Source organism: Gorilla gorilla, chromosome 23 (assembly GCF_029281585.2).
Source record: "Gorilla gorilla gorilla isolate KB3781 chromosome 23, NHGRI_mGorGor1-v2.1_pri, whole genome shotgun sequence".
Lineage (NCBI taxonomy): Eukaryota > Metazoa > Chordata > Mammalia > Primates > Hominidae > Gorilla > Gorilla gorilla.
Window position 1 is genome coordinate 42,097,601 of NC_086018.1, and position 26,740 is coordinate 42,124,340.

At 50.4% G+C, this 26,740-nt stretch overlaps 1 protein-coding gene across 5 annotated transcripts in view; it reads left to right on the top strand.

Annotated features, from left to right (window-relative positions):
* Positions 1–26,740, top strand: part of PARVB (parvin beta) — a 140,193-nt gene that overhangs the window by 72,345 nt on the left and 41,108 nt on the right. For all 5 annotated transcript variants that reach the window (XM_031005333.3, XM_063704625.1, XM_055374828.2 and 2 more), the window contains exons 3-4: positions 1,256–1,326; positions 16,928–17,030. In XM_031005333.3, coding sequence (XP_030861193.2) covers positions 1,256–1,326; positions 16,928–17,030 — 174 coding nt within the window. The remainder of the gene's footprint in view (positions 1–1,255; positions 1,327–16,927; positions 17,031–26,740) is intronic.

Sequence of the window (26,740 nt, forward strand, 5' to 3'; positions counted from 1 at the left end):
AAAGCCATTTTCTTTCTTTCTTTTGTATTTTATTTTATTATTTTATTTATTTTTAAAAATAGAGACAGGGATTTCACTATGTAGCCCAGGTTGGTCTGGAACTCCTGGGCTCAAGCAATCCTCCCGCCTCAGCCTCCCAAAGTGCTGGGATTGTAGGCATGAGCCACTTACGCTCAGCTTCAAAGCTGTTTTCATTCTGACCAACATGGTCAGTGTCCCCAGCCCCGTGGGAGCCTGTCTGGGCTCTGGGACCCTGGTCTCTACTGTGTCCTGGCCATCTCCACTTGTATGTCCTGGGGGTAACTGGCTTCTGCCTGGAGCCCCTCTTGTGCCTTTTTTCCTCTTTAAGAGAGAGGTGTGGTATAGAGCCTCCCGGTGAGTGGAACCTGGGCCCCACCCGATCCATGCTCTGTGCAGGTCCCGGAGCTGGACAGTGTGGCAGCCTGAGACCCCCTTGCCCTTCCCTGTGTGTGTTCAGAGGTGCTCGGCGCCTGCTGGCTTCTGTGTGGTGCTGGGCATTTCTGCTGTGGAGCACGCCTAGCCTTTGTTGGTGCTCCCCTCCGCAGTCCCGCCTCCCCACTGTCTCCACGGCACTGTCCTCCATGACGGGCTCGGCTGGCTGCCTGGTGTCTGTGGGATCCAGGCTGAAACATGGAGGGAAAGCAAACAGGTAGAGAAATAGAAAGAGGGTGAGGATGAGCCATTTTGCTGTTAAACATCATCCCCCCCCCACTTTTTTTTGCTATTTATTTCTCAATGTTTTTTCTGCATGTTATTTTACATACAACATTGCATATTGATTCTTTTCCACTGAATGTACCAAACATTTTCCATTTCATTATAACCATCCAAACTCTTCAAATGTATTTATAAATAGTGGCCACAGGGAACTACCTGGTGCCTGAAGCTTTCCCACATACCAGATTCCGGCCAGGGGAGGCATCTCATGCCCTGTGAATGCTGCTCTCTCCTTATTTCTCCTGAAAAATAGAAATGGTTTGGACCAGCTGCTGGCGGAGTCTGGGAAGAGCGAGGCCGGGCAGAATGATGAGTTTGACTTCATCCCTTTCCAGAAGAGGGGAAGGCGGGAGGATGCCCCATCCACCTTCCAGAAGGCGGTTCCTTGCAGTCACCCTCCCCTAGTGCTGGGTTCTCTGCTTCTCCATTTGTCAGAGAAGAGTTGGCCTCCCCCTGGTTCCCCGTGTCCCTGCCACCCCCACAATCGCTGACCGTGACTTCCTTTTGTCCCTGGCAGAGGAGAATGAGGAGCGCACGATGATTGACCCCACTTCCAAGGAAGACCCCAAGTTCAAGGAACTGGTCAAGGTAAGGAGCTCCGTCTTGGTTGGAATCTTCCTCTTAGGACGAGGACTTGGCTTTGGGGTTCAGGGCTCTCATGGACAAAGGGAGCTAAACCCGGGGCTCCTGAAAGGGATGTTGGTGCTGCGTGAGAAGGTGGGCAGACGTGTCGGCAGAGGAGGACGGCAGGGAGGATCCAGCCCGAAGTGCCAAGCGCCTCCCATGTGCCCTGCTCGGCTGGGGCTTTAACGACCAGTCTTGTGAACTCTTTGCTGGACAGAGCTCGGCAGGAGGGGATTTTAGGATTAGGAATGAGTGCTGGCGTGAGCTAGTGTAGTACCTTACAGATGGAGTTGGAACTCCGTCTGGAGCCTGGTGGGGTCTAGATTCAGATTTAACCCTGAAAAGCAGGAGGGGTCACCCTGGCCACTCCTGGCCAGGAGCCATCTGATGCCGATGCCTGCGCTGAGTGGACAGTCAGTTTCCACCACGTCTGGAGGCGTGAATCCCAGCTGGGCAAGGAACCTGGCTGCCCCCCTCCCAGAAGTCAGGGAACAGTGAGGGAAGGGGCCCATGGTGCTGGCCTTCTTGGGCAGTGGCTGTCCTTCTCCAGCGTGGCTCCTGCTCACCGTGAGGCAGTGCTTGTGTGGGTCCAAGGACAGATTGCAGTTTTGGTTGCTCTGATCGAAACCACGGTAGGGCTTGAGAGAGAATCCCCTGAAGAGGAGAGGCTGTGGGCTCTGCCTGACCTTGGTGAACCCAGGGTGGGCTCTTGGGCAGACGGCCGTGGCAGGCACTTGGCTTCCATAGCCCACGGCGAGCTTGGGCACCTCGGGATTCTTGAAAATGCCGATGGTGACAGTGTCTGCCAGAAACAGACATTTTTCTATTAAAAGTGCTTTTTAAAAAGCTTCTCCACCTTCACCACCACAGTGGACCCGATGCTGGGCTGTACAACTGTGTTTTCATGAGGGCTCATTCAGAATAAGTAAGACGGCTTGCAAGTTATATTCTTTTAAAATCTACATTGAGGCTGGGCGCGGTGGCTCACGCCTGTAATCCCAGCACTTTGGGAGGCCGAGGCAGGCGGATCACGAGGTCAGGAGATCGAGACCATCCTGGCTAACATGGTGAAACCCCGTCTCTACTAAAAATACAAAAAATTAGCCGGGCGAGGTGGCGAGCACCTGTAGTCCCAGCTACTCAAAAGGCTGAGGCAGGAGAATGGCATGAACCCCAGGGGGCGGAGCCTGCAGTGAGCCAAGATCGCGCCACTGCACTCCAACCTGGGCGACAGCGAGGCTCCGCCTCAAAAAAAAAAAATAAATAAAAATAAAAATAAAAATAAAATAAAATCTACATTGAGACCGGGCGCAGTGGCTCATGCCTGTAATCCCAGTACTTTGGGAGGCCAAGGCAGGTGGATCACCTGAGGTGAGGAGTTCAAGACCAGCCTGGTCAACATGGTGAAACCCTGTCTCTACTAAAAATACAAAGAATTTGCCGGGCATGGTGGTGGGTGCCTATAATCCCACCTACTCGGGAGGCTGAGGCAGAATTGCTTGAACCTGAGAGGCAGATGTTGCGGTGAGCCGAGATCTCACCACTGCACTCCAGCCTGGGCACCAAGGGTAAAACTCCATCTCACAGAAAAAAAAAAAAAAAAAAGAAATTCCAAATGTCAGTTTTAGGGTCCACCCAAAGACGTTGATTATTAATAACTTAAATTATTTAATTTGTTTTATTTTTTCCCTCTGAATACCCACTTTGTTATTTCAAATAGAAGAATATTGATGAGGAAAGTCACTGTCTTTTAGCCACAGAAATGTTGTTCTTGGGGGATATTTAAGCAAGGGATGCATGAGAATTGTCAGGCTTCTACAAAGAAACAGACCCAATTGTGTCAATATCTAGAGAGAGGTTTATTATGATATTGGCTCACTTGACTACGGAGGCTGAGAAGTCCCACGACCTGCCGTCTGCAAGCTAGAAAGCTGGAGGGCCAGTGGTAGAGATGCCGGCCTGCGTCTGCAGCCCTGAGTACCAGGAACAGGGTGGGAGAAGATCCAGGTGCTGGCACTAGCAGTCCCCGGCAGAGAGAGGTGAATCCCAACTTCCTCCACCTTTTTGTTCTGTGGGATCAGATGAGGCCCACCCGCTTTGGGGAGGGCTGTCTGCTTTACTCCATCCACCAATTCAAATGCTCATCTCCTCTGAACACCGTTCCAGACACACCCAGAAAACAACGTTTCATTGGCTATCTGGGCACCCCAGAGCCCAGGCAAGTTGACACAGAAGATGAACCATCCCATGCACCTTTCTAAAGATTTTTTTCTTTGATTTTTGGGCAATGCTTGAGAGTTCACAAACTCCATTCACAGGATTATCTCCTTGAAACAACACCCTGGGGAGCTGTGTCATTCTTGCTTCCATGTGGAGACTCAGAGAGAGGTGAAGGGGCTGGGCGCCGTGGCTCACACCTGAAATCCCGGCACCCTGGGAGGCCAAGGTGGGGGGGATCACTTGAGCCCAGGTGTTCAAGACCAGCCTGGGCAACATGGTGAAACCCTGTCTCTACCAAAAAAAAAAAAAAAAATTAACTGGGTGTGGTGGGAGGCACCTGTAATCCTAGCTATTCAGGAGGCTGAGGTGGGAGGATTGCTTGAGCCCTGGAGGTCAAGGGTGCAATGAGCTAAGATTATGCCTGTGAATAGCCACTGCACTCTAGCCTGGGTGACAGAGCAAGACCCTGTCTCAAAAAAAAAAAAAAAAAAAAAAAAAGACAGGTTTAAGTAACTCCCCACCCCCAGGTGCTGGGGTTAGTGATGTGTCTGGGCTTGAATGACTCTGTCCATTTGGTGCTGTGTTCACTGAGCCAAGTTGAATGCGGGGTCCTGTGCTGGGCCCTGGGATTCGGGGATGGATAAGTGACTTCCCTGCTATGCAGGATTTGATTTATGTTCCTCCTGGATGTCTGCAGTGCCACCCACCCCTGCCTTTGCTGCTTTGCTGCCGAAGACCCCCAGGCTGTTTTGGCCTTGGTGAGGCGAGGGCTGGGCTGCTGCGTGTCTGCCAGCCCACCATGGAGGGGCTGCAGTGTCTGTGGCAGCCAGGGCCAAACTGGAGGGACCCATGGAGGCTCCGGCTGCTTCATGTCTTCCAGGTTTCAGATTGAGAAGAAGGCCACATTGAGGGGCATGGGGTGGACTGATTGGGAAAGCTAATTAGCATCCTTTGGGGCAAAGTACAACTATGAGGCAAAATACAACTAAGAACAGGAAGGAGCTGAGGAATAAATGCCTCTCCCTGACTTCCCTGATGTGGGCTTCCGAGACCATGGCTCATGGAGATGGGCCGCATGGCTGAGCATCAGCTGGGTTTTCTTCTGAAGCCATAGCCAGCTCATGCACCTGCCTCACCTCCCTTCCCCTCCCTGTTGCTAGTCTAGGGTGCCCTCCCCTCACCCCCAAACCCCTGCCAAAGAAAATGCATCAGCAGTGAGCTTTGTCCTGGCTCTGTTTTGCAGGGAACCTGGGTCAGAATCATGGTCCCCAAAGATGACCATGTGATAATCCCTGGAGCCATTGACTATCATCTTACATGGCAAAGGGACATGGTGGGTGTAGTTAGTGGCCTTGCAATGAGGACGTCATACTGGATGGTCCAGGTGGGCCCAGTGTGTTTGCTAGTGTCTGTATAAGAGGGACATGGGGAGCTTTGACTGCCCATGAACATGGCAGCTTGACCCTGGAGGCAAGGTGGTAGCTTCTGGCTCTGAAGATGGAAGAAGGGGCCATGCACTAATGGATGCAGGCGGCCTCTGCCTCTAGAAGTGGAAAAGACAAAGAAATGGATTCTCCACTGGAGAACCCAGAAGGAACCCTGGAGCCTCCAGAAGGAACCAGCCCTGCTGACACCTGGATTTTAGCCCAGTGGAACAGATTTTGGACTTTGACCTCTAGTACTGCAAGAGAATCCACTGAGCCATTGGAAGCCCCTGGGTTTGTGTTAATTTGTTACAGCAGCCGCAAGCAACTAACACCATCCCGTTCTCCAGGCTGCTGCCTCCAGCTGCAGCTGGCGGGCCCTGGCCACTGGGGCCAGGCAGGATGGGTTTTGGTACCTGCAGTGGCAGCATCCTTGGCCATTTCCTGGAAGGGCCAGTTGCCAGACACTGAGATGCCTGTTACTGCAACTGTCCCACCAGCCTGGAGCACGTGTTTCTGGAGACAGGCAATTTCTGGAAGCCTTCACCTGCTCTCAGACTGCAGGTTGCGTCTCAAAGCAGGCTGGCAGACGTTTTCCACTCCTGATCAATCATTTTCCAAAATAAGCATAGACACAGCAACCCAGAGAGCAGCTTCGGTTTGGCTGTCAGTGGCGTGTTAGTTACTGTAGTGGTGGCACAGAGGCGATGTACGTTAAATATTAGTTCTCACTGACTATAGCCTTTTAAACAAAGCAGCGTGTGGGTGGCAGCAGGTGAGTTGGCTACGCTGAGCCTGGGCTGCCCTTGATTGATTCTCGTTTGTCAGGCATGCAGGGGGCTCTCTGTGCATCCAGGCATTTTCCCTGTCTGGATTTGCTCGTGTTCGTGGATTTTCAGCACCTCCTTTCTTCTGATTTGGGAATGAGTCAGGTCCTCACTACACAAGGCCAGAGCAGCATGCGTGTGTGGGTAGGGCTGAGCAGGTGTCATTCCCTGCCTCTGCTCCTCCTTCACTGCCCCGGCCACCCTGACCACCTTGCTGTTCCGAGGACACACTGAGCCAGTGCCCACTGGGCATCAGGTGAAAGGGGACATCCCACAAGCCCACCCTCACTTCTGACACCAATGGCAAGTTCAGGATCTCCAACACTGCCCTGAGGTTTGATCATTTGCTAGAGGGACTCCCAAAACCCACTTAAAGCTGTCACCCTCACGGTTACAGTTTCTGATGGTGAAGGGATACACATGAAAATCAGCCGAGGGAAGAGTTGCCCAGGGCAGAGTTGAACGCACCCACACAGCGCCTCCATTGTCCTTTCACCATGGGGTCATAGGCAGCGTTACTCTCCCGGTGATGTGAGACAATGCGCATGCAGTATTGCCAGCCGGGGAAGTCGTCTGAGCCTCCGTGTCCAGAGTTTCTGCTGGAGCTCACTTGCATGGGTGTGGCTGACTGTCCACATGGCTCATCTGTCTCCAGCCCCTCCAGCAGCTGGCTGATAGAGTGCAACCCAAAGCCCCCTCCCTGAATCACATAGTTACTCCTTGGCTGGCCCGAGGGCCCCAGGTAAGCAGAGGTACTTTATCTGGCAGGGCATTTCGGAGCTTAGGAGATCACCTCCCAGGGGCTGAGGTCACAGGCCCAACCTCTCTGTGGGCAAGGTTAGGTTCATTATCACGTACCTGGTCTTTGGACTTTCAAAGGCCCATGCCTGGAGCTGTCTTCAACACTTCTTTCAGTTTTCTCTCAATGCTTCCTCCTTGGAGACCTATTTCCTGCCCCTGTCACTCCATCACTCTCCTCCTAACCCCAGTTACTTTTTCTTTGCTGGGCTTGCTGCAGCCTGGTGTCATTTCCTATTTACTAGTTTGTTTTTGGTCTTTCTCCTCCCCTAGAATGTAATCTTATGCTGTGGGGGACCATGACCATTCTCTTCCCAGCTAAATCCCCAGGGCTGGAGTTGTGCTGCACATGCAGAGCTAATTCATCATTGATAGATAGTAAGAGAACCGATGGGGGTTTGTGTCAGCAGCACCAACATGAGGTTCACACCAGCGTCTCCCAAGATGGCATGCGGCTTAGAGACAAGACAGATGTGGTTGCTTTTTGTTGTTGTTGTTTTGTGTTGTTGTTTTGAGATAGGGTCTTACTCTATCACTCTGTCACCCAGGCTGGAGTGCAGTGGCATGATCTCAGCTTACTGCAACCTCTGCCTCCCAGGCTGAAGTGAGTCTCCTGCCTCAGCCTCCCAAGTAAATGTGATTATAGGTATGCACCATGATGCGCGGCTAATTTTTGTATTTTTAGTAGAGAGGGGGCTTCACCATGTTGGCCAGGCTGGTCTCAAATTCCTGACCTCAAGTGATCTGCCTGTCTTGGCCTCCCAAAGAGCTGGACTTACAGGCGTGAGCCACTGCATGCCCAGCCAGATGTGTTTTTTTTGTTTTTGTTTTTTTTTTTTGCTCTACCCCAAACCTGTGAGATGGCAGGGAGGAGGCTCTGGGAAGAGGGGGTGAGGGTTGGGGTAAACCTGTGGATTGGATGCTGATGTAGGTGGTCCCAGGTGCTCCCTTGGAAGGTGATGGACAGTCCGGATGGTGCAGACAAAACACCTCCATCCACATTACCTGCGTAATTCTCTTTGCTTTCCAGAACATCCTTTGTGTACTGTGGACTGTGATGATTTAATGCTAGTGGATTACATCTAAGTAGGCCTTAGTAGAAGCCACCTCCCAGTGGTTCCTCGGAGGCATTTGGTCCAGAAGCAGATGATTTTAGTGCAAAGCACAGACCGTATGCAGGCCTGAGCAGATCAGGGGACAGGCAGATCTGGCTGACATCCTGACCCGCTGGATATGGTGGTGTGGCCATTGCTTGTAGACACATTGCAGTCTTGAATGTCCCCCTTGGAAATGGGGGACATTTCCAAGGATGCCTGCCTGGTCCTCTAGTTTTCTCTTTCTCTGTTTTCTGTCATCTGCACTTTTTTCCTCTTGTCTTGATTGCTTGTCCTGTCTCCCCTAGTAGATACCCCCTCTGACCTCTGCTGCCTCAGGACTGTTGCTGTATAAAATGTGAGCTTCCCTCTGCTCCTGTTAAAAAAAAAAAAAAAAAAAATCCTTAGCTCTGGGTAAGCTAGGCACTGAGAATGAGGCCAGTCATTCAAAACTTGTCTCTGAGCATTGATTATACTCATGTATTATACTGTTAAGGGGTGAAGGTCGGCTCTAGGGTCAGCTTCCTGGATTTAAATCCCAACTCAGATTAAAGTGGGAGAATAATAGCACCAACCTGACAACCTCAAAGTGTCATTTGTAAGGATAATGTTAGATCATACACTTGATCACCCGTTAGCAGTGTCAGGGCAGTGCTGGGAATATGAGCATGAACAGGGCAGCCCAGGAGGGAGTTGAATGGACAGATGGGCAATGCCAGTTTGGAAGTGGGTGCATGCATCCGGTGGGTTCAGGAGCCTGGAAGACTTATCCAAAAGTCATCTTTGCTGGTGTTTCTTCCTGTGTATTTTCTCTAATGTTCTCCAGCAGTGACCTGAATTACTTATGGGTGAACACTGAATGCTGCCCAGGCAACTAGAGGTTTATAGATGAGATACTTTAAATTTTTAATGATTCTTAAAAGAGGGAGTGGCTATTCTTATGCTTTCCAGAATGAATAGCCAAGGGAAACCTATACAGTTGCCATATAAGGAGAAACCTAGACCTGGCCTTAGCCTCTAGGTCCTGGTGCAGATTCTTAGCACGTAGCACCTAAAACCTTTGCGATTTCCTGAGTGATAGGAGCGTCTTTTGTTATTCATAATGAGATCTGGGTTTATGCTAATGAGGTGACTCAGGGTGGGGGCTGGCCCCAGAGTAACCAACACAGGATTAGAGGGTTGGGGCTATCAGTCTTACCCACCCCCAGCCTCTGGGTGGGGTGGAGAGGGGCTGGAGAGTGAATCAAATCACCAATAGCCAATGATGTAATCAGTCACACTTACATAATGAATCCTCCGCAAAACCCATCAACAGTGGGGTTCAGAGAGCTTTGGCGCTGGGAAACACACATGGAGGTGCTGGAGGGGGACACGCAGGGAGAGGGCATGGAAGCCCCGCCTCCCTCCCTGAAAACTCTGTCCTGTGCAGTGTTTCTTATTAATTACACTGTCCCTGAGTTCTTTTTTTTTTTTTGAGACGGAGTCTCACACTGTTGGCCAGGCTACAGTGCAGTGGTGCAATCTCAGCTCACTGCAACCTCTGCCTCCTGGGTTCAAGCGATTCTCCTGCCTCAGCCTCCCAAGTAGCTGGGATTACAGGCGCCCGCCACTACGCCCAGCTAATTTTTTGTATTTTAGTAGAGATGGGGTTTGACCATATTGCCCTGGCTGGTTGCGAACTCCTGAGCTCAGGCAATCTGCCTGCCTCAGCCTCCCAAAGTACTGGGATTACAGGCATGAGCCACCGCGCCTGGCCTGCTGTGCCTGAGTTCTAACCTTTATAGTAAGTTGGTAATCCTCAGTAAAATGCTTTTCTGAGCTCTGTGTGTTCTGCCAAATCACTGAACCTGAGGTGAGGGTCCTGATTTGTAATCAGTGGGAAGAGGCTCAAGTAGCCTGGGAGCCCCATCTGCAGCTGGTGTCTGGAATGAAGTCAGTTTGGTGGGACTGAGCCCTCAGCCTGTGGGGTCAACTGTAGCTAGTGTTAGAATCAGACTGAACTCTAGGACACCCCATTGGTATCAGATAATCAGAGAATTGCTGTTGGAATTTTCATGCGCGTCCCTGTGAAGAGACCACCAAACAGGCTTTGTGTGAGCAACATGGCTGTTTATTTCACCTGGGTGCAGGCGGGCTGAGTCCAAAAAGAGAGTCAGCGTAGGGACATAAGGGTGGGGCCGTTTTATAGGATTTGGGAAGGTAATGGAAAATTACAGTCAAAGGGGGTTGTTCTCTGGTGGGCAGGGGTGGATCTCACAAAGTACATTCTCAAGGGTGGGGAGAATTACAAAGAACCTTCTTAAGGGTGGGGGAGATTACAAAGTACATTGATCAGTTAGGGTGGTGCAGGAACAAATCACAATGGTGGAATGTCATCAGTTAAGGCTGTTTTTACTTCTTTTGTGGATCTTCAGTTACTTTAGGCCATCTGGATGTATACGTGCAAGTCACAGGGGATGCGATGGCCTGGCCTGGGCTCAGAGGCCTGACAGGAATGACACATTGGGTGTCAGAAAAAAACCACAGAAAACTCCCTAAGCAGATTGGTTGAAAGCAGGCAGACTGCATGTCATCTGGGGGTGCGTCTCCCCTCAAGAGCAGGTTTCACATCTCATTCCCCGGTTGATTGGACAAGACCCTTCCTGTCTTTAAGTTCTGTTTTCTTCCTCCCTTTGTCGCTGCAAAGAAAATCAGCTGCATGAAAACGATCCTCTGGGCAGAAATTGGTGCTGTTGGAGCCGCACAGAGGTGCCCTCCTGTGCCCCCTGGCCCCCACCGGGCCGTGTCTCCTCCTGCCTGTTGCAATCAGCCCTCGTCCGACTCTTTTTGGAAGTGATTAAAACATAACTGTCATAGCTCTGGGGGAGACAGGCTGCAGATCCTGATTATAATTCAGAAGGATCTAAAGAAAAAGTAATTTTTTAAAAAAATTCTGGTTAAAGCCAAAGCTCATAAGACGTGTGTGATGGAGTGGTATGCAAGAGCACAATTAATGTATGTCCTAGACATCTGCCCACAGGATTCAGGGCTGGCAAATGAGTGCATCCCTAAAAATAATGACTAGTGCTATCTTTAAAAAGTCTTTTGTGGCATAGCAGATTAAGATGGATGGCCTGGGAAGTACAGTGGCAGCGTGTGCTGTGGTATCCAGGAATAAGTTGTACCTCCTCGGGGTGGCAGTGGAACTGGGCCGTGAACAGCTTTTGCTTCCCAGAGAGGACTGTCATGGCCTGCTGCGTGGAATTTGATTTTAATCTGTTTGTTATTTTTGGGTTTCGTCTTGGACTGGGTTTGAAATCCAGATGTGACTTTTTTTTTTTCTTTTTTCAGTTTTCTTTATAGCAGCAATGTTGTCTCTTGTGTGTTTCCTAACAAGACTGAGCTCTGAGCAAGGCAGCCTCTGGAATCAAATGTCTGCATGCCCAGGAGACCTTTCTAGAAAGTTCATAGGCGGTTCTGCAGTTTGAGCCCCTTCTGTGGGTCTGTGCCTGCTTTAGCCGCTGGAGATATGTCATTGAACAAAACACAGGCCCCGCCTGGGAGAAGCTGCCAGGCCAGCTGGGGAGACAGACCTGATAAGTGAAAATGAGATCACATGGCCTGCATGCTCCGAAGAAGACTAAGGCAGGAAGCAGGACTATTTTCTCCCGACTGAATTGTCCTGGTGTCCTTGTTAATATCAGTTGACTGTGACTTGAGACATATCTTGGACGCCCCTTTCTGTTCCATGGGTCTGTGTCTGCCTTGATGTCAGTCCCGCAGTTTCGATGACTGGAGCTTTGTAGTCAAGTGTGAAACAGTGGAGTGTGGGTCCTCCAGTTTTGTTCATCTTTTTCAGATTGTTTTGGCAATCCAGGAGTCCCTTGAATTTACATATGCATTTTATTTTATTTTAATTATTAATATTATTATTATTTTTTAGATGGAGTCTTGCTCTGTTGCTGGAGTGCAGTGGTGCAATCTCGGCTCACTGCAACCTCTGCCTCCCAGGTTCCAGCGATTCTCCTGCCTCAGCCTCTCGAGTAGCTGGAATTACAGGCATGCACCACCATGCCCAGCTAATTTTTGTATTTTCAGTAGAGACAGGGTTTCACCATGTTGGCCAGGCTGGTCTCAATCTCCTGACCTTAAGTGATCCACCAGCCTCGGCCTCCCAGAGTGCTGGGATTACAGGCGTGAGCCATTGCGCCCGGCCTATATATGCATTTAAGACCTGCTTGTCAAGTTCTTTAGAAGCCATCTGGATAGTGATTAATTTGTAAAAATGATACTTATTATCTTTTTGAACTGCCAAAGTAATATATGCTGCTAAAAACCTGGAAGACAGAAAAATCCAACAGAAGGCAGGGCTAATTTTTTTTTTTTTTTCATGTATGTCCCTTCAGGCTTCTCTGTGTTTTTCATTTTTCCTACCCAAATTTGGAATCATTCCAGAGCTAGTAAGCATCTAGGGCCACATTCGGATTAGTACCTTGGGATAAATTAGAGCTGGAATTGCCGGGTCATATAGTGTGCACAGGGCTAGGGATTGACTTATTTTCCTTTCTGAATGAAGACTCTGAGGTCTAGAGAGGTTAAGTGAGTGACTCAAGGTCACACAGCTAAAACTCTGGTGGAGCTGGGTCTTAATGCAGACCCTACATATTCATGCCATGCTGTATTTACACAGACATGTACACGAGCAGGTCGGGATTTTAGGGGGTGTTTAAAAATTTTGCCTGCAAAACCTTTTTTTTTTTTTTTTTTTGAGACAGGGTCTTGCTCTGTTGCCCAGGCTGGAGTGCAATGTCACCATCACAGCTCACTGCAGCTTCCTCCCAGGCTCAAGCAATCCTCCTGCCTCAGACTCCTGAGTAGCTGGGACTACAGGTGTGCACTGCCACACCTGGCTAATTTTTAAATTTTTTTGTAGAGATGGGGTCTCATTTTGTTGCCCAGGGTAGTCTCAAACTCCTGGGCTCAAACAATCATCCTGCATCAGCTTCCCAAAGTGCTAGGATTACAGGTATGAGCCGCTGCCCCAGGCAAACCCATTTTAAAGCCATGAGCCAAAAATTATAAAAGACATGCAAAATATTATGAGTAGTCACTTATCTAGTATTTGTGGCATCTCTCAGGCTTGGGGCTTTGCTGGGAGCTCTGAGGAGGTGGAAGAGGCTCTGTCACTGGCCTTACCTGGCTGTCAAGGGCTGAGTGGTTGGTGGAGGGAAGAGGTCTGCAGCCTGGGAGGCTGCAGGTCAGAAGGAGGTCAGCCGGGGAGCTGGGAGGATCATGGGGAACCCGTGGTGGAAATCAGGGTGGCGAGAGAGTGGAAGCAGGCAGAGGAGGGCTTTGAAGACCAAAAAGGGTAGTTAGGATTGCTGCTCTGTGTGTCTGTGAACTTAGTGTTGTCTCTCGAATTTAAATGACACGCTTTGAAAACAAAACAACAAACAAAAACCAAACCCATAAAATCTGACTAAGTGGCCAGAGCAAGTTCCCAGGGGGTGGCGCATAGATGCAGCGGTCTGGGTTCTGTGGCTGGGGGAGTTGGCTTGGGGTCCGTGGCTGGGTCAGTCTTCAAGAGCCACCCTGGGTGGCACTCCAGGTCTCTTGGTCTGGGGGGAATACCCTGACCCGAGCGGTTTCACGGCCCCCTCCCCCCTCAGCCTGGGGGAGAGTCCAGGGTTGGCCCTGTCCCCCTCCCCCCACTCCTGTCACTATCAGTCCCCTGTGCTCAGCTCACTGGCAGGGTTCCTCCTGGCTGTCCCCTCTGCCTCCAGTGCTCTTTCCTCAGGTGTCCACGCAGCGCGTCCTCACCCTTTTCTGTCTCTGCTCAGATGCCGACTGAGACTCCCAAAACAGGGTCTCACTCTGTTGCCCAGGGTGGAGCGCAGTGGTGCAATCACAGCTCACTGCATCCTTGACCTCCCAGGCTCAAGCGATCCTCCTGCCAGCGAGCTTGTTACAATTCCTGCACCAACACGGATACATTGTTACTAAGGCCCTGTACCAACACAGATAGATTGTTACTAAGGCCCTACACCAGAACGGATACATTGTACATTGTTACTAAAGCCCTGCACCAACACGGACACATCGTTACTAACTAAGGCCCTGTACCAACACAGATACATTGTTACTAAGTAAGGCCCTGCACCAACACGGATACATCCCATTACTAACTACGGAGGTGCTTTATTCAGATATCCTCAGTGTCACCTGCTCTCCTTTGGCCGTCTCAGGGTTCCTCCCAGGACACCACATTGCATTCAGTCCTGAGGCTTCTCTGGGCTCTGACAGTTTCTCAAACTTTCCTTGTTTCTGTTGACCTTGACAGTTTTGAGGAGTACTGCTCAGAGAGTTTGTAGACTGTCCCTCTGTTGGGGTTTGTCTGATGCTTTCTTCATGATTTGATCGGGTTGTCACTTTGGGGAGAAAGTCTGTGAGGTAAAGTGCCATTTTCATCGCATATCGGGGCACACCCATCTGCACACCTTCGCGATTGGCGTCGGTCGTCATCACCTGTGCAGGTGTGCTCACCCGGTTTCTCCACTGGATCCAGCTTTATTTTCCTTTCTATCAACCATCACAATCTGAAACTGTGGGCGTCCGTGTGTCTCTTGGTGTCTAGTAGAATGTAAGGCCCTCAAGGCAGAGGCCTCGTCTGTCCTGTTTGTCACCAGAGCCTGGTCCGCAGTGGTGCCTAGTAAGTTAGTCCACTGATTCACCACATCCTTACAGAGCTCTGGTGCCAGGCAGCAAGTGCTGGTGCTGGGGACAGAGCCACAAATAAGCTGGTCATAGCTTCTGGCCTCATAGACCGTGGAGTCTAACAGGGGAGAGCCTTTCAAAGATTTGCTCCCATTGCTAATGGGACTGGATGAGACAGGGTGCTGGGGGACTGAGAGCTGTGATGGGGGATGCTGCCTGGAGGGCTGGGGTGGTCTGAGCTCTGGAGGAGGGAGTGCTGCTCAGGCAGTGAGGGAGGGGGTGGTATCTGGGTTAGGGGAAGTGGCGTGTGCAGAGGCCCCGTGGCGCAGATGAGCTTGGGCTATTTGAAGAACCCCAGCGAGGAGGCAGGGTGTTCGGGTGGCTGTGGCCGTGGCCCAGGGGCAAGAGGGAGATGGGGAGGAGTGGAACCGGTTAAGAAGTGGACAGAAGTAGGGTGAGAAGGCAAAGTCCAGGATCTGAGACAGGAGGATGGTGGCCTTCCTGCCTCCCTTCCTTCCTGCCTTCCCTGGAAAGGAGCACGCCTGGGGTGTGGTGAGTCCTGTTAGAGATGCTCACGGAACCGCCCCTCCTCCCCGCCCCACCCCGTGGCAGGGGCATGGAGAGGTGGGCCCTGTGCTTAGGGGGTCCTGGGTTAGGGACGGTGCTGGAAGTTGCAGGAGGGCAGAAACCGGCCTCTGAAGAGAGTGGGGAGGGAGAAGTGGAGCTGTCCAGGGCCCTCAGGCATGCACCATGTAAGGGTCACGGGAGTCAGGGAGGATCCCCCAAAGGAGGCTGTAGAGGGTGAAGGAGGAGGGCAGGAAGCCAGTGAGTGGGGGGGTCTGTGGGCCATGGGGGGTGGGGGAGGCAGCTCTTTGGGAACTGAGGGGGTTCAGGTGCAGCCCTGGGACTCCCAGGCCAGTGCTCTCCCTCCCCCTGCCAGCCACCTCGCAGAGAGAGCCCGGGGTGGAAGCAGGGTAGTTGGTGCTGTGCCCTGACCTTCAGAGGTGGCATTGACAAGACCAGAATGCCACAGGGCCATGCACCTCTCCCTGCAAGCCGCCCTTTAATTTCTTTTTACCTCTGTTCCTTGTGGGCTTGTGTGTCAGGTTCGATATTTTTATGTTACTGGGAAAATAGAATGTGCTTCACAGAAATTTGCCTTGTGGCCAATGTCGCAGGTTGCAGCTGTTTCAGAGTGACAGGGGACGGTATATTCTGGACTTGTGCCCTTTTGTTCATCTCTGAGAGGGGCCATAAACTCCCATTTCCGAGAGGTTACTGGGACCAATGAGATCATTGTATTAGTTTTCCTTGCACAGGAAAATCACACACTCTGTGCCATTGATTGAGTCCATTTTATTTTGTGGAATAGACGTGTCAGAAGCAGGATTGGCCAGGTGGAATTGTGTTTGGCGGGAGTCCTGTCTTTCCGTAGGTACTTTCATAATGGAAGCAATCTCCTTCTAAAGTGTATCACCCAGTGAACTGAATGGAAAATCTCTTGTGAAAAGGCTTAAGAGGAAGGCTGGCCTGGAAAAATGAAACTCACATCCACAGAGAGACTTGTACCTGAATGTTCATGTCAGCACCACTCACAGTACCTAAAAAGGGGCGATAACCAAAATAACCATCAACCAAGGGATGGAGAAACAAAATGTGGTCCCCCATGAGATGGAATATGATTCAGCATAGGCATGAAAGAAGGACGGAAACATGCTATAACATGGATGAACCTTGAAAACATGCTCAGTGAAAGAAGCCACACACGAAAGGGCAGACATCATCGGCTCCTATTAATATGAAATGTCCAGAAAGCCAAATCCATGGAGAGGGGAAGTAGATCAAATCACACACTTTTAAAGGATGAATTGTGTGGAGTGAGAATTCTATCTCAATAAGGGTGCATACAAAATGCAGCTGACGGTGGTCACACCAAGCTTGTCAGTAATGATGCATAACTTCCCTTTGCTGTCCTGGGTTAGGGTGGGTTGAGGCTTAGGGTGACCAGGGAGGAATGGATATCTTGTAGGTCACCTTGACTGTCTTGGGGTGATGAGAGGGCAGTATTACCAATGCTTAATCATTTGCCCCCCCTCCCATACCAAGGTGAACACAAGACGCTCTGGTCCTAGTGGCTGCAGAGTTGTGCAGCCTCTGTCCCTGTGCTAGCTCTGGACCTGGTGGTGGCCGCAGAGCTGTGCAGCCTCTGTCTCTGTGCTTGCTCTGGTCCTGGTGGCCACAGAGCTGTACAGCCTCTGTCCCTCCGCTTGCTCTGGTTCTGGCGGCTGCAGTGCTGTGCAGCCTCTGTCTCTGTGCTTGCCCTGTCCTTGTGGCGGCTGCAGAGCTGTGCAGCCTGGCCCCAGAGCTGTGCAGCCTCTGTCCCTGTGCTTGCTCTGGTCCTGGTGGTGGCTGCAGAGCTGTGCAGTCTCTGTTTCTGCACTTTCCCTGGTCACTGCCTCATCGCCATGGCACTGGTGGACTGAGGCCATAATGCCTGCATCTCCCGCAGGTCCTCCTCGACTGGATTAATGACGTGCTGGTGGAGGAGAGGATCATTGTGAAGCAGCTGGAGGAAGACCTGTATGATGGCCAGGTGCTGCAGAAGCTCTTGGGTGAGTCTATAGCAGGGACAGCTCTGTCCCACCCCCATCTCCCTGCAGCGGCCCTGGGCTGGGCCAGGATTCTCTGCATAGTGACATCGGCCACAGGTCCTAGGAAGACACTCAAAGCTGCAGTGTGCATCTCCCAGGTGGTGCCCAGGCCCTGGGCTGTGGCTTCAGGGTCCTTTCTCCCCTTGCCGTTTCTACAGAGCACCCAGCCATGGGGCAGCAGCAGGTTGGGGACAGCTTCCAAAACTGCCTGCGGCTCCCATCCTGTTGGGTCTCAGGCCCACTTTGTGTCCCTGCCACCCTCTTTTGACTTGAACTCCTTCAGTTCAGGATGGGAGGCAGCAGGAGGGAAGCGGGTCTGCAGCAATATTCTGTGAGTGAATGTGTCACCAAATACATGATAGCTCATGTTCCCTCACCAGGGGTGGGCTCTAGTGTCTGCATTTGCTGGGTGAGGGCAGTTTAGTGATCTTCCCGGGACTGACTGATGCATGGTTTGATGTGCAGACAAACCGGTTGTTTATTCATCAGATGTTGGATGAGTCCCGAGGGCTGGGTGCCAGGGATACAGTGATCTTTGAAACAGACGTGGTCCCTGTCCTCAGAACTTACAGTCTGTCTGAAAAGACAAATATTTTTGAATAGTTACAGTTACTGTTCAGATTGCTTGTGATGAGGGCCTTCGGAGATGCCGCAGGTCCTGAGTAGAGGACGCCGGCCTGGCCTGGGGGTGGGGCAGGCTTGCAGCTCATATGGAAGAACGAGCGAAGAGTTGCCAGGCGAAGAACAGAAGAGCAGAGTTCGCAGATGATGCATGAGAGGAATTCTTGGACTTGTAGTGGGTTCTCACGGTGCCTGGCAGTGTCATGTCTCATTGTCACAATGGTCCTAGGGGGCAGTACTGCCATCGCCTTCGACAGGTGGGGACGTTGGGGCCCACAGTCTCCTGGTGAACAGCCGGGAAGCCTGGCCCCAAGCATAGCTCTTGAGCCCGGCCGCGGGGCCTTTCTCTGACCTGTTTACGGAGCAGCCCCAGGTACAGGGCCTGGGTCAGGCGCTCCTGCATGATCACAGCTGGTTCTCACAACAGCCCTGGGGGTCTGGCTGAATGAGCAGATGTCCCTGGTTGTCCCCACGATGCCTTTTGTTTGGATCTAGGAGTGAATCACACATGAACGTTTGTCTCTTCTTTTAGGCTTCTTTCATCTGGAACCGCCTTCCCTTTCCCTCTCTCTGTTCTGTTCTGTCTTTCTGTCTTTTATGACGTTTTGGAAGGGTCTGGGCCTCTTGTCTTGTAGAATATCCTCCCATCGGGATCTGTCTGTCTCCTCACGATGAGATCTGGGTCACATGTTTCTGCTGAGAGTGTGACTGCGCTGCCTGCTTGTCCTCCTGGGGGCATCATATCAGTAGGAGCACACAATGCCAGGCTGCCTGTCATTGGTGGTGCTAACAATTTGATCACTGGGTTAAGGCAGTGGCCTATGGGTTTCTCCATTGTAAAGGTGCTTCTTTCCTGTTAAAAAAAACCACTTTTTTATGTTCTATTTTGGTAGAGTCAGGGTCTCACTCAGTTGCCCAGGCTGGGGTGTAGTGGGGTGAACATAGCTCACTGCACCCTCAAACTCCTGGGCTCCAGTGATCCTCACACCTTGGCCTCTAGAGTAGCTAGGACTACAGATGTGTACCACCACACCTGGCTGTTTTTTTTTTCTTTTTTTGAAATGGAGTCTTGCTCTATCACCCAGGCTGGAGTGCAGTGGTGCGATCTCAGCTCACTGCAACCTCCGACTCCCTAGTTCAAGTGATTCTCCTCCCTTAGCCTCCTGAGTAGCTGGGATTACAGGCACATACCACCATGCCCAGGTAATTTTTGTTTTTTAGTAGAGATGGAGTTTCACCATGTTGGCCAGGATGGTCTTGATGTCCTGACCTCGTGATCCACCCACCTCAGCCTCCCAAAGTGCTGGGATTACAGGTGTGAGCCACTGTGCCTGGCCGGCTAATTGTTTTGTATTAAATTTTTAAATTTAATTTTTTTGTGTTAGAGACAGGGTCCTTGCTTTGTTGCCCAGGCTTGTTTTGAACTGGCCTGAAGCAATTCTCTCGTGTTGGCCTCCCAAAGTGTTGGGACTACAGGTGTGAGCTACCATGCTCAGCCCTTCTTTCCTTTTTAACACATGGTCTCTAGAGGGGCAGACTCTGGGACTGTGTGAATGTCCTGTTCACCCATGATGTGCTCCCTATGATTTTATCATCCGCTGATTATCATTCTCTAAATTATGCTAAATATCATCTCTAAATATTATGCTGGAGGTTGCAAAATAGTGATTTCTGTATCTTTATCATGGCTTCCCCACTTATTAGCTGGCATTTTCTTCTGTAAATAAGTGCTTTTCTTCTCCTGTGTCCTTTTTTTTTAAAAAAAAAATCCCCTAAAATAGAATAATACATTCCCCTGGACTGATGAATTATTTTATGTTCAAAAGAGAATGATAATTAGATAGCAAAATCTGGGCCTTATGGGTGCTTGTGGCTCCTGGGGTGTCATTGCTTCTAGTCTCTTTAAGCCAAAAGAGGTAGCAAATATATAGTTTTTTAAAAATTGTGAGTTCACACTGCTACTTCTAATTCCAGTTCAGTGCTACAAGTTTATCCCCTAACTGTCAGCATTCTGTATTCCAATCTCCAGGGAGAACCTTGGTTCCAGAAATATATTTGCTATTTACTCTGATTGCATACAAAAATAGTGTCAGAATTACGATACCAATACCTCTATCAACTACAAACATGCTAGGTACAAGATTTCTTTGCCATTATTTTTTAAGTACAATATATCCACTAAGAGTATATAGTCAGAATTCTGTGTTCAGAACTTAACTGAGTTATTTTCTTTTTGAGTGGTCATGTCATCCATTTAATGTATAAATAAATTAATTTGTTTCTCTCTGTATTTAGTTTTTGTGTATATGTTTACATTTAATTTTATTTAATATTACTTTTAAAAATGTAAAGCATTTACATGCTTCAAAAGTCAAAACTATGGAAATGACATACCTTGAAAGGTCTTAGCCAGGTGTGGTGGCTCAGCCTATCATCCCAGCACCTTGAGGGGCTGAGCCAGGAGGATCACTTGAGCCGAAGAGTTTGAGAACAGCCTGGGCAACATAGTGGGACCTCGTCTCTACAAATTACCAGTGGTGATGTGTACCGTGCACCTGTATTCCCAGCTGCTCAGGAGGCTGAGGCAGGAGGATCACTTGAGCCTAGGAAGTTGAGGCTGCAGTGAGCCATGATTGTACCACTACATTCCAGCCTAGGCAACAGAGTGAGACCCTGTCAATTGAGAGAGAGAGAGAGAGAGAGAGAGAGAGAGAGAGAGAGGTCTCACTGCTTTCTCTCCCACATATACACTCCCAGGTAACAATTTTCAATGGATTCTGATTTTATCCTTCTTATGTTTCTTTACAAAAATGTCCATACACACACCTACTCATTTCCCTTTTATTCCTTGCATAAAAGGTGATGTATTTTATACATTCTTTTACACACCCTGCTTGTTTCACTTAATATATTCTAGGAATCCTTGCATGTGGAGATCAGCTTTCTTTTTCTTTATGGCTGCATTGTACTCCACTGTGTGGATGTTCCTTAGTTTATTCACCCAGTCTCCTATGTGGGGCATTTTTGTCATTTCTAATATTTTTCTATCACCAGTAATATTGTGGGAATATCCTCGTGCAGATGTTAAAGAAACTAGAATTGTTGACCTCAAGTGTAATGGGTTGCTTCCTTGAGCTGACCACTGTAGAGGAAGGAATTCTCAAATTCTGAGAGGCTTCACCTCTCTCACCTCTGGCCTTCCCAGGTCTGTTGTGCCTTGGTTGATCTTTTCTGTAGTCACTTTCTGTCTTTCCTGGACTGTTCGGTGTGCAGACATGATGTAATATTTCCATTAAAAAATGGCTCCCTTGCTCCTGCAACACTCCAATTTCTCTGCATCACTCAAATGTATTGACCATTGGATGTGGCACCGGATGGGTCATTGGTGGCCCAGATGAGAGCAGTTTTGGCACAGCAGTGGGGGTAACACACTGATCGGGGAGGGTCCAGGGGCAGAGAACTGTGCCTTTGAGGTACATGATTTTGAGAGGGAGAGAGAGGAAGGGAGTGAACCTGTGGTTGCTGCAGCTGCTTTTCTTTTCAAGACAGGGTCTCACTCCATTGGCTGGCCTGGAGTGCGGGGGTACAATCATGGCTCACTGCAGCTTCCATTTCCTGGGCTCAGGTGATTCTCCCACCTTAGCCGTCCGAGTAGCTGGGAGTACAGGTGCATGCCACCATGCATGACTTATTTTTTGTATTTTTTATAGATACGAGGCTTTGCCATGTTGCCCAGGCTGATCTTGAACTCCTGGGCTCAAGCAATCCACCCACCTCGGCCTCCCAAAGTGTGGGGTTTACAGGCATGAGCCACTGCGCCTGGCCAATACGAGGCTTTGCCATGTTGCCCAGGCTGGTCTTGAACTCCTGGGCTCAAACAATCCACCCACCTCGGGCTCCCAAAGTGTGGGGTTTATAGGCATGAGCCACTGCGCCTGGCCATAGTAGCTCCTTTTCATGTCTGTCCACTGGGAACCATCCAAGCTGCCTGCTGAAATTACGTGGATGGAGCCCCTGGCACAGTGCCTGGCACAGGTCTGTCGTCAATAAGCAGGAGTTGTTATTGCTGTTGTTTTTTAAACAGACAAATAAATGCCAAGAGCAGAACTAAGGAGTATCTGGCTCGCTGCTGGGTACCCCATCCACCCCAAGTCCCCTGGGTGACTGGCACATGATAAATATTTGTTGATTAAGTCAATGAAAGAATTCCTGCAGTTTCATTACCTATGAAGATTGTGGGGTCCTCTTGTGGGACATGAAAGGGGGACAGATAGATGAGTATTGTTTGGATTTTTGGTCCTCAGTGCCATCCACAGACTCCAGAAGGGATCAGCTATTTGCTGAACAATCTTTCAGTTCTCATAGAGCCCTGATATGTTTTCAGGGTCCACAAATGCCTGTGACAGTGGCCTCGAGAACTCAGTGTCCCCTTGTAGGTGGGATAGCATACCTCTTAAAGGTCAGCATGAGATTCCACCCATGTCATCCCCAGCATTGGTGGGGTCATCAGATCCTCTGTCTGGGGTTTCTTTTCTGCTCAACCTCCCTGCTTTGATGGACTGCACAGACAAGCCCCATCTTGGTGGAAGGGTCTCCCCATGGGCTGTCCTGGAGGGTCACTCCCACAGATATGCCCCATCCTGGTGGAAGGGTCTCCCCGGGGGCTGTCCTGGAGGGTCACTCCCACAGACAAGCCCCATCCTGGTGGAAGAGTCTCCCCATGGGCTGTCCTGGAGGGTCACTCCCACAGATATGCCCCATCCTGGTGGAAGGGTCTCCCCGGGGGCTGTCCTGGAGGGTCAGTCCCACAGACAAGCCCCATCCTGTGGGAGGGTCTCCCCGTGGGCCATCCTGGAGGGTTAGTCCCACAGACAAGCCCCATCCTGGTGGAAGGGTCTCCCCGTGGGCCATCCTGGAGGGTCACTCCCACAGACAAGCCCCATCCTGGTGGAAGGGTCTCCCCATGGGCCATCCTGGAGGGTCACTCCCTCAGGGCAGGGCTGGTGACTGGGGTGGGATCATGTTTTTCTCCACTGTTGTGACAGAGGAGTATCTGCTGCAGGGGATACGTGGACTGCGGGGGGACTGCCACAAGGATGTGAGTGGGTAGGGGGTGGGGTGCTGTTCAGGAGAGAGAGAGACTAGGGGACCCCCTGCCAGAGAAACTTGGCCCTGGAAACACAGGGGTGCAGCATCTGTAGCTGCCTCTGGACAGAGTTTGCACACTCTGCACAAATGGCTCTTACAGACCAGCTCTTGGAGGGAAACCTCCTAGGCTTGTGACAGGTGGTGGTGAGGGTGGGGGGATGAGGTGCTGGGGAGGCCATGTCCCATAACTCACTCTGAAGGACACAGTGATGCTTGGACCACATTGTTTGTCCTTATTCAGCTGGCCCTCAGAAAGTATATTTGGAGGGAAACATGTCTGTGTTTGTTTTGGTCACACATTCATTCATTCATCTGATGAATGAATGTTCATTGGCTTACATGTGTCGGGTGGCTCTTGGCTCTAGAGACACAGTGGGAAACAAGAGAGATGAGCCCCCACCCTGTCCCTGCCCACTCCCCCAGCACACATTCTAGCAGAGTGAAGAAAGAGAAGTATTATGGGGTGGAGTGGTTCAACCTGAAACATAGATGATGTTTTAAAGGAATGACAAGTGCTAGGAGGAAAGTAATAGGTTATGGGGTACAGTGGTGGGTGGGGGTTGGGGAAGGCAATCCAGGGCAGCTCTTCTGGGGAGGCGACATCTGAGCACATGTCTGCACAGTGAACTTGGGAAGGGCGTTCTGGGCTGAGGCTCTAAAGCAAGAAAGAGCCTGTTGTGTTGGAGGAGCAGTGAAAAGAAGCGGAGGCGGGGCCGAGGTGGCAGAGAGGGAGGGAGAGAGCCAAGAGATGAGGCTGGGGCCAGATCTCATTCAGCCCTGCTAGACAACAGTCTTTATTCCAAGTGACAGGAAGCCATCGGAGGTTTTGGGTAGGGCTGTGACGTGGATTGGGTTAGAGTTTAAAAGGTCACTTAGGCTTCTGGGTGCAGGATGGATGGGGAGGAGAGTCAGGAGTTGGAACTGAGAGATCAGTCAGGACACCATTGCCATGGCCCAGGCATCTGATGAAGTAGCTCAGCCCCCAGAGTGGAAGGGCAGACATGGGGAGGTACTGTGCAGTTAAACTGCCATAGGAATCAAGACTGATGGCCAGGTTTGTGGCTTGAGCAACTGGTAAATGGGAAGCCCTTGGGAGTAGGGTGGGAGGTTGGGAAGGTGGGGGTCTGTGTTGTACATGCTGGGGCTGAGATACCTGCCCTCTTGGAGGTGATGCTGAGCAGGTGAGCCTGGAGTCCAGGCTGTAGTGTACGTGTGAACCCAGCAGCACTGAGCTGATGTTTAGCACCATGGGACTGCACGGCTTCACCCAAAGGAGGGTGTTCCAAATTTTATTTGGCTGAATGCCGAATGCCCAAGAATTAACATCTATATTTGGCTAAGGTGAGAATCCCCATCTTAGAATGAGATCCCATGGTACAAGAATAAGTCTGAAATGTTCATCAAGATTGTGTCGTAATTATCACAATTTTATTATTAAAAACGTTAGTGGCCAAAGTTTTGATGTTTTGCATTGCAGTATCAGTACAGTCACACCTAGCACTGTTGGGTACCAGTTGCTCTTGAGGTCTTCAAACCAGACATTTGTGATGCTAGATGCTCACTTTCAACTCAGAAGGCTGGAGGAGCACATGGACCTTTGGCTGATGCTGTCTGAAGGGATACTCCTCATGTGAAGCTGCCCCTGGGCTGTCAGTTTTTCTCTCTCTGAGTGGCTGGTTATGGTAGAGACTTACCTCCTCTTTGATCTTGGATGTGAAGATTTGGCTGTTGCTGGTGATGGCCCTTTGTTGAAGTAGTCCGCCCAATTGGTAGTTTGCTCCCTACCTGAAGCAGATATTTTCTAATATTTTCAGAAGCAAACTTGAGTGTTTTGTTCACTTTCATTTTTCATTTCTGATTCTTTTGCCTGCACCTGTGGCTTCTCCCACCCAATGACTTGAAACAGTATGTCAGCAAGCCTTGTATCTGGCAGCCTGGCTGTGGAACTGGCCCTCAGAATCTCAGGACAGGCGCTGAATTTGCATCTGCATCTCAGCCATGGTTGCCTGTAAACCATGCCAGTGCCTTCTATAGAGTAGAATTACAGGGGCATCTTTAAAGCCACATCTTCCCCTCTCAAGGCACATCCTTTTGGTTCCCTCTTCAGTTAGTGCTAGCAAATGCAGCACTTACTCCGGAGTTGCTGTGATTGTCCATGAGTCCTGCTATATCAGTTGTGTTATCCATAAAGTATAACATGAGGCTTCCTTTGGCTCAAGCAGCCTTTTTCTTGTGGAGTAGCTGCTGTTCCATCTTGTTTGAATAATCACATAAGCACTTGAGAAGGCAATTCTAAAATCTCTTGAGTGTCAAGTGGTTTGACATATTAAAACCACTTTTTTTTTTTTTACTGAAGAAAAGAACAATGGACTAGAATATTCAGATAGTAACAGAGCATCAGAATGTCTTGCCTCGTTTTGTGAATGTTGTTACACTGAAATGACATAATATACTGTTGATGTGATATTCTCTTGATGTGATCACCTGATCCTTGTGCTCTGGGATGCCAGGAATGACACTGATGTAGGCATTCAGCTCTTTGGCTTTCCAAAGGCAGAAGCCCAAACCAAATAGGAGATTTTAGCTGAATACCAAGGTCAAAGCCAACTTCTGTGAGTCTGTAGTAGAGAAGAGGTCTGAGGACTGGGTCTGGGCTGTCAGCCATTTGTGGTCAGGAAGAGGAAGTTCTGGCAAAGGTCAGTCACAAGGGAGGGGAGCCACAGGAGTGTTGCATTCAGGAAGGGTAAAGGAGGTGTTTCTAGGACGTGAGAGGAGGAAAGAGAACAGACTTCTGGTTTGGCCATGTGGAAATTGCCCAGAGTGAACCAGCAGGACCCCTGAGGAGTCCCTCTTCTTTTTTTTTTCTCTTGAGATAGTGTCTCACTCTGTTGCCCAGGCTGGAGTGCCGTGGCATGATCACAGCTCACTGCAGCCTTGACCCCTAGGCTTGGATGATCTTCCCACCTCAGCTTCCCCGGAAAGCTGGGATCACAGATGCATACCACCATGCCACCATGCCCAGATAATTTTTGTATTTTCTGTAGTGCTAAGGTTTTGCCATGTTGCCCAGGCTAGTCTTGAACTGGGCTCAAACGATCCTCCCACCTTGGCCTCCCAAAGTGCAGGGATCACAGGGATGAGCCACTACACCCAGCCGAATCCCTCTTCTTGAGAGAAGATTCTGGAAGCAGCTGCCGGGTTCTCTGCCACATGCCAGATTTCTGGGGGTGTAGCTCCCCTGTGTTTGCAGTGCAGCCCTCAAGGTAGACTGCATATGGCCAGAGTGAGGTGCCCGTGCTGTGGGAGCTCCTGGCTGTCGTCCTGCTGGTCACTCACGGGCACACCCTCTCCTTGTGTAGGTGAAGTTCTTCATCACATGTGTACTCAACCCCACATGTGGCCATCACTCAGGGTCACCTGCTACATGGGAGAATCCTCCCCAGTTTTCTCTCTTTCTGTGCTAGGAAGATAGGGGTCCTGGCCGCAACAGAGCCCTGAGCTGCTCCTGCGGCCCCCGTCAGTGGGCACAGTGATGAGCTGCTCCTGCGGCCCCCGCCAGTGGGCACAGTGATGAGCTGCTCCTGCGGCCCCCGCCAGTGGGCACAGTGATGAGCTGCTGCTGTGGCCCCCGTCAGTGGGCACAGTGATGAGCTGCTCCTGCGGCCCCCGCCAGTGGGCACAGTGATGAGCTGCTGCTGTGGCCCCCGTCAGTGGGCACAGTGATGTCTGATGATGCAGGTGATCATGTGCCGTATTCTCTGTTGCACAGGAGTCACCCAAGACCCAGCCTAAGGCAGCACACAGGCATGGCCAGTCTCTTTGGTCTCTGTTGCCTGCTGTTTCCACCACCAAATTCATATTTTCAAGTCCTACATGCAGGGCCCACCCATGTGACCTCATTT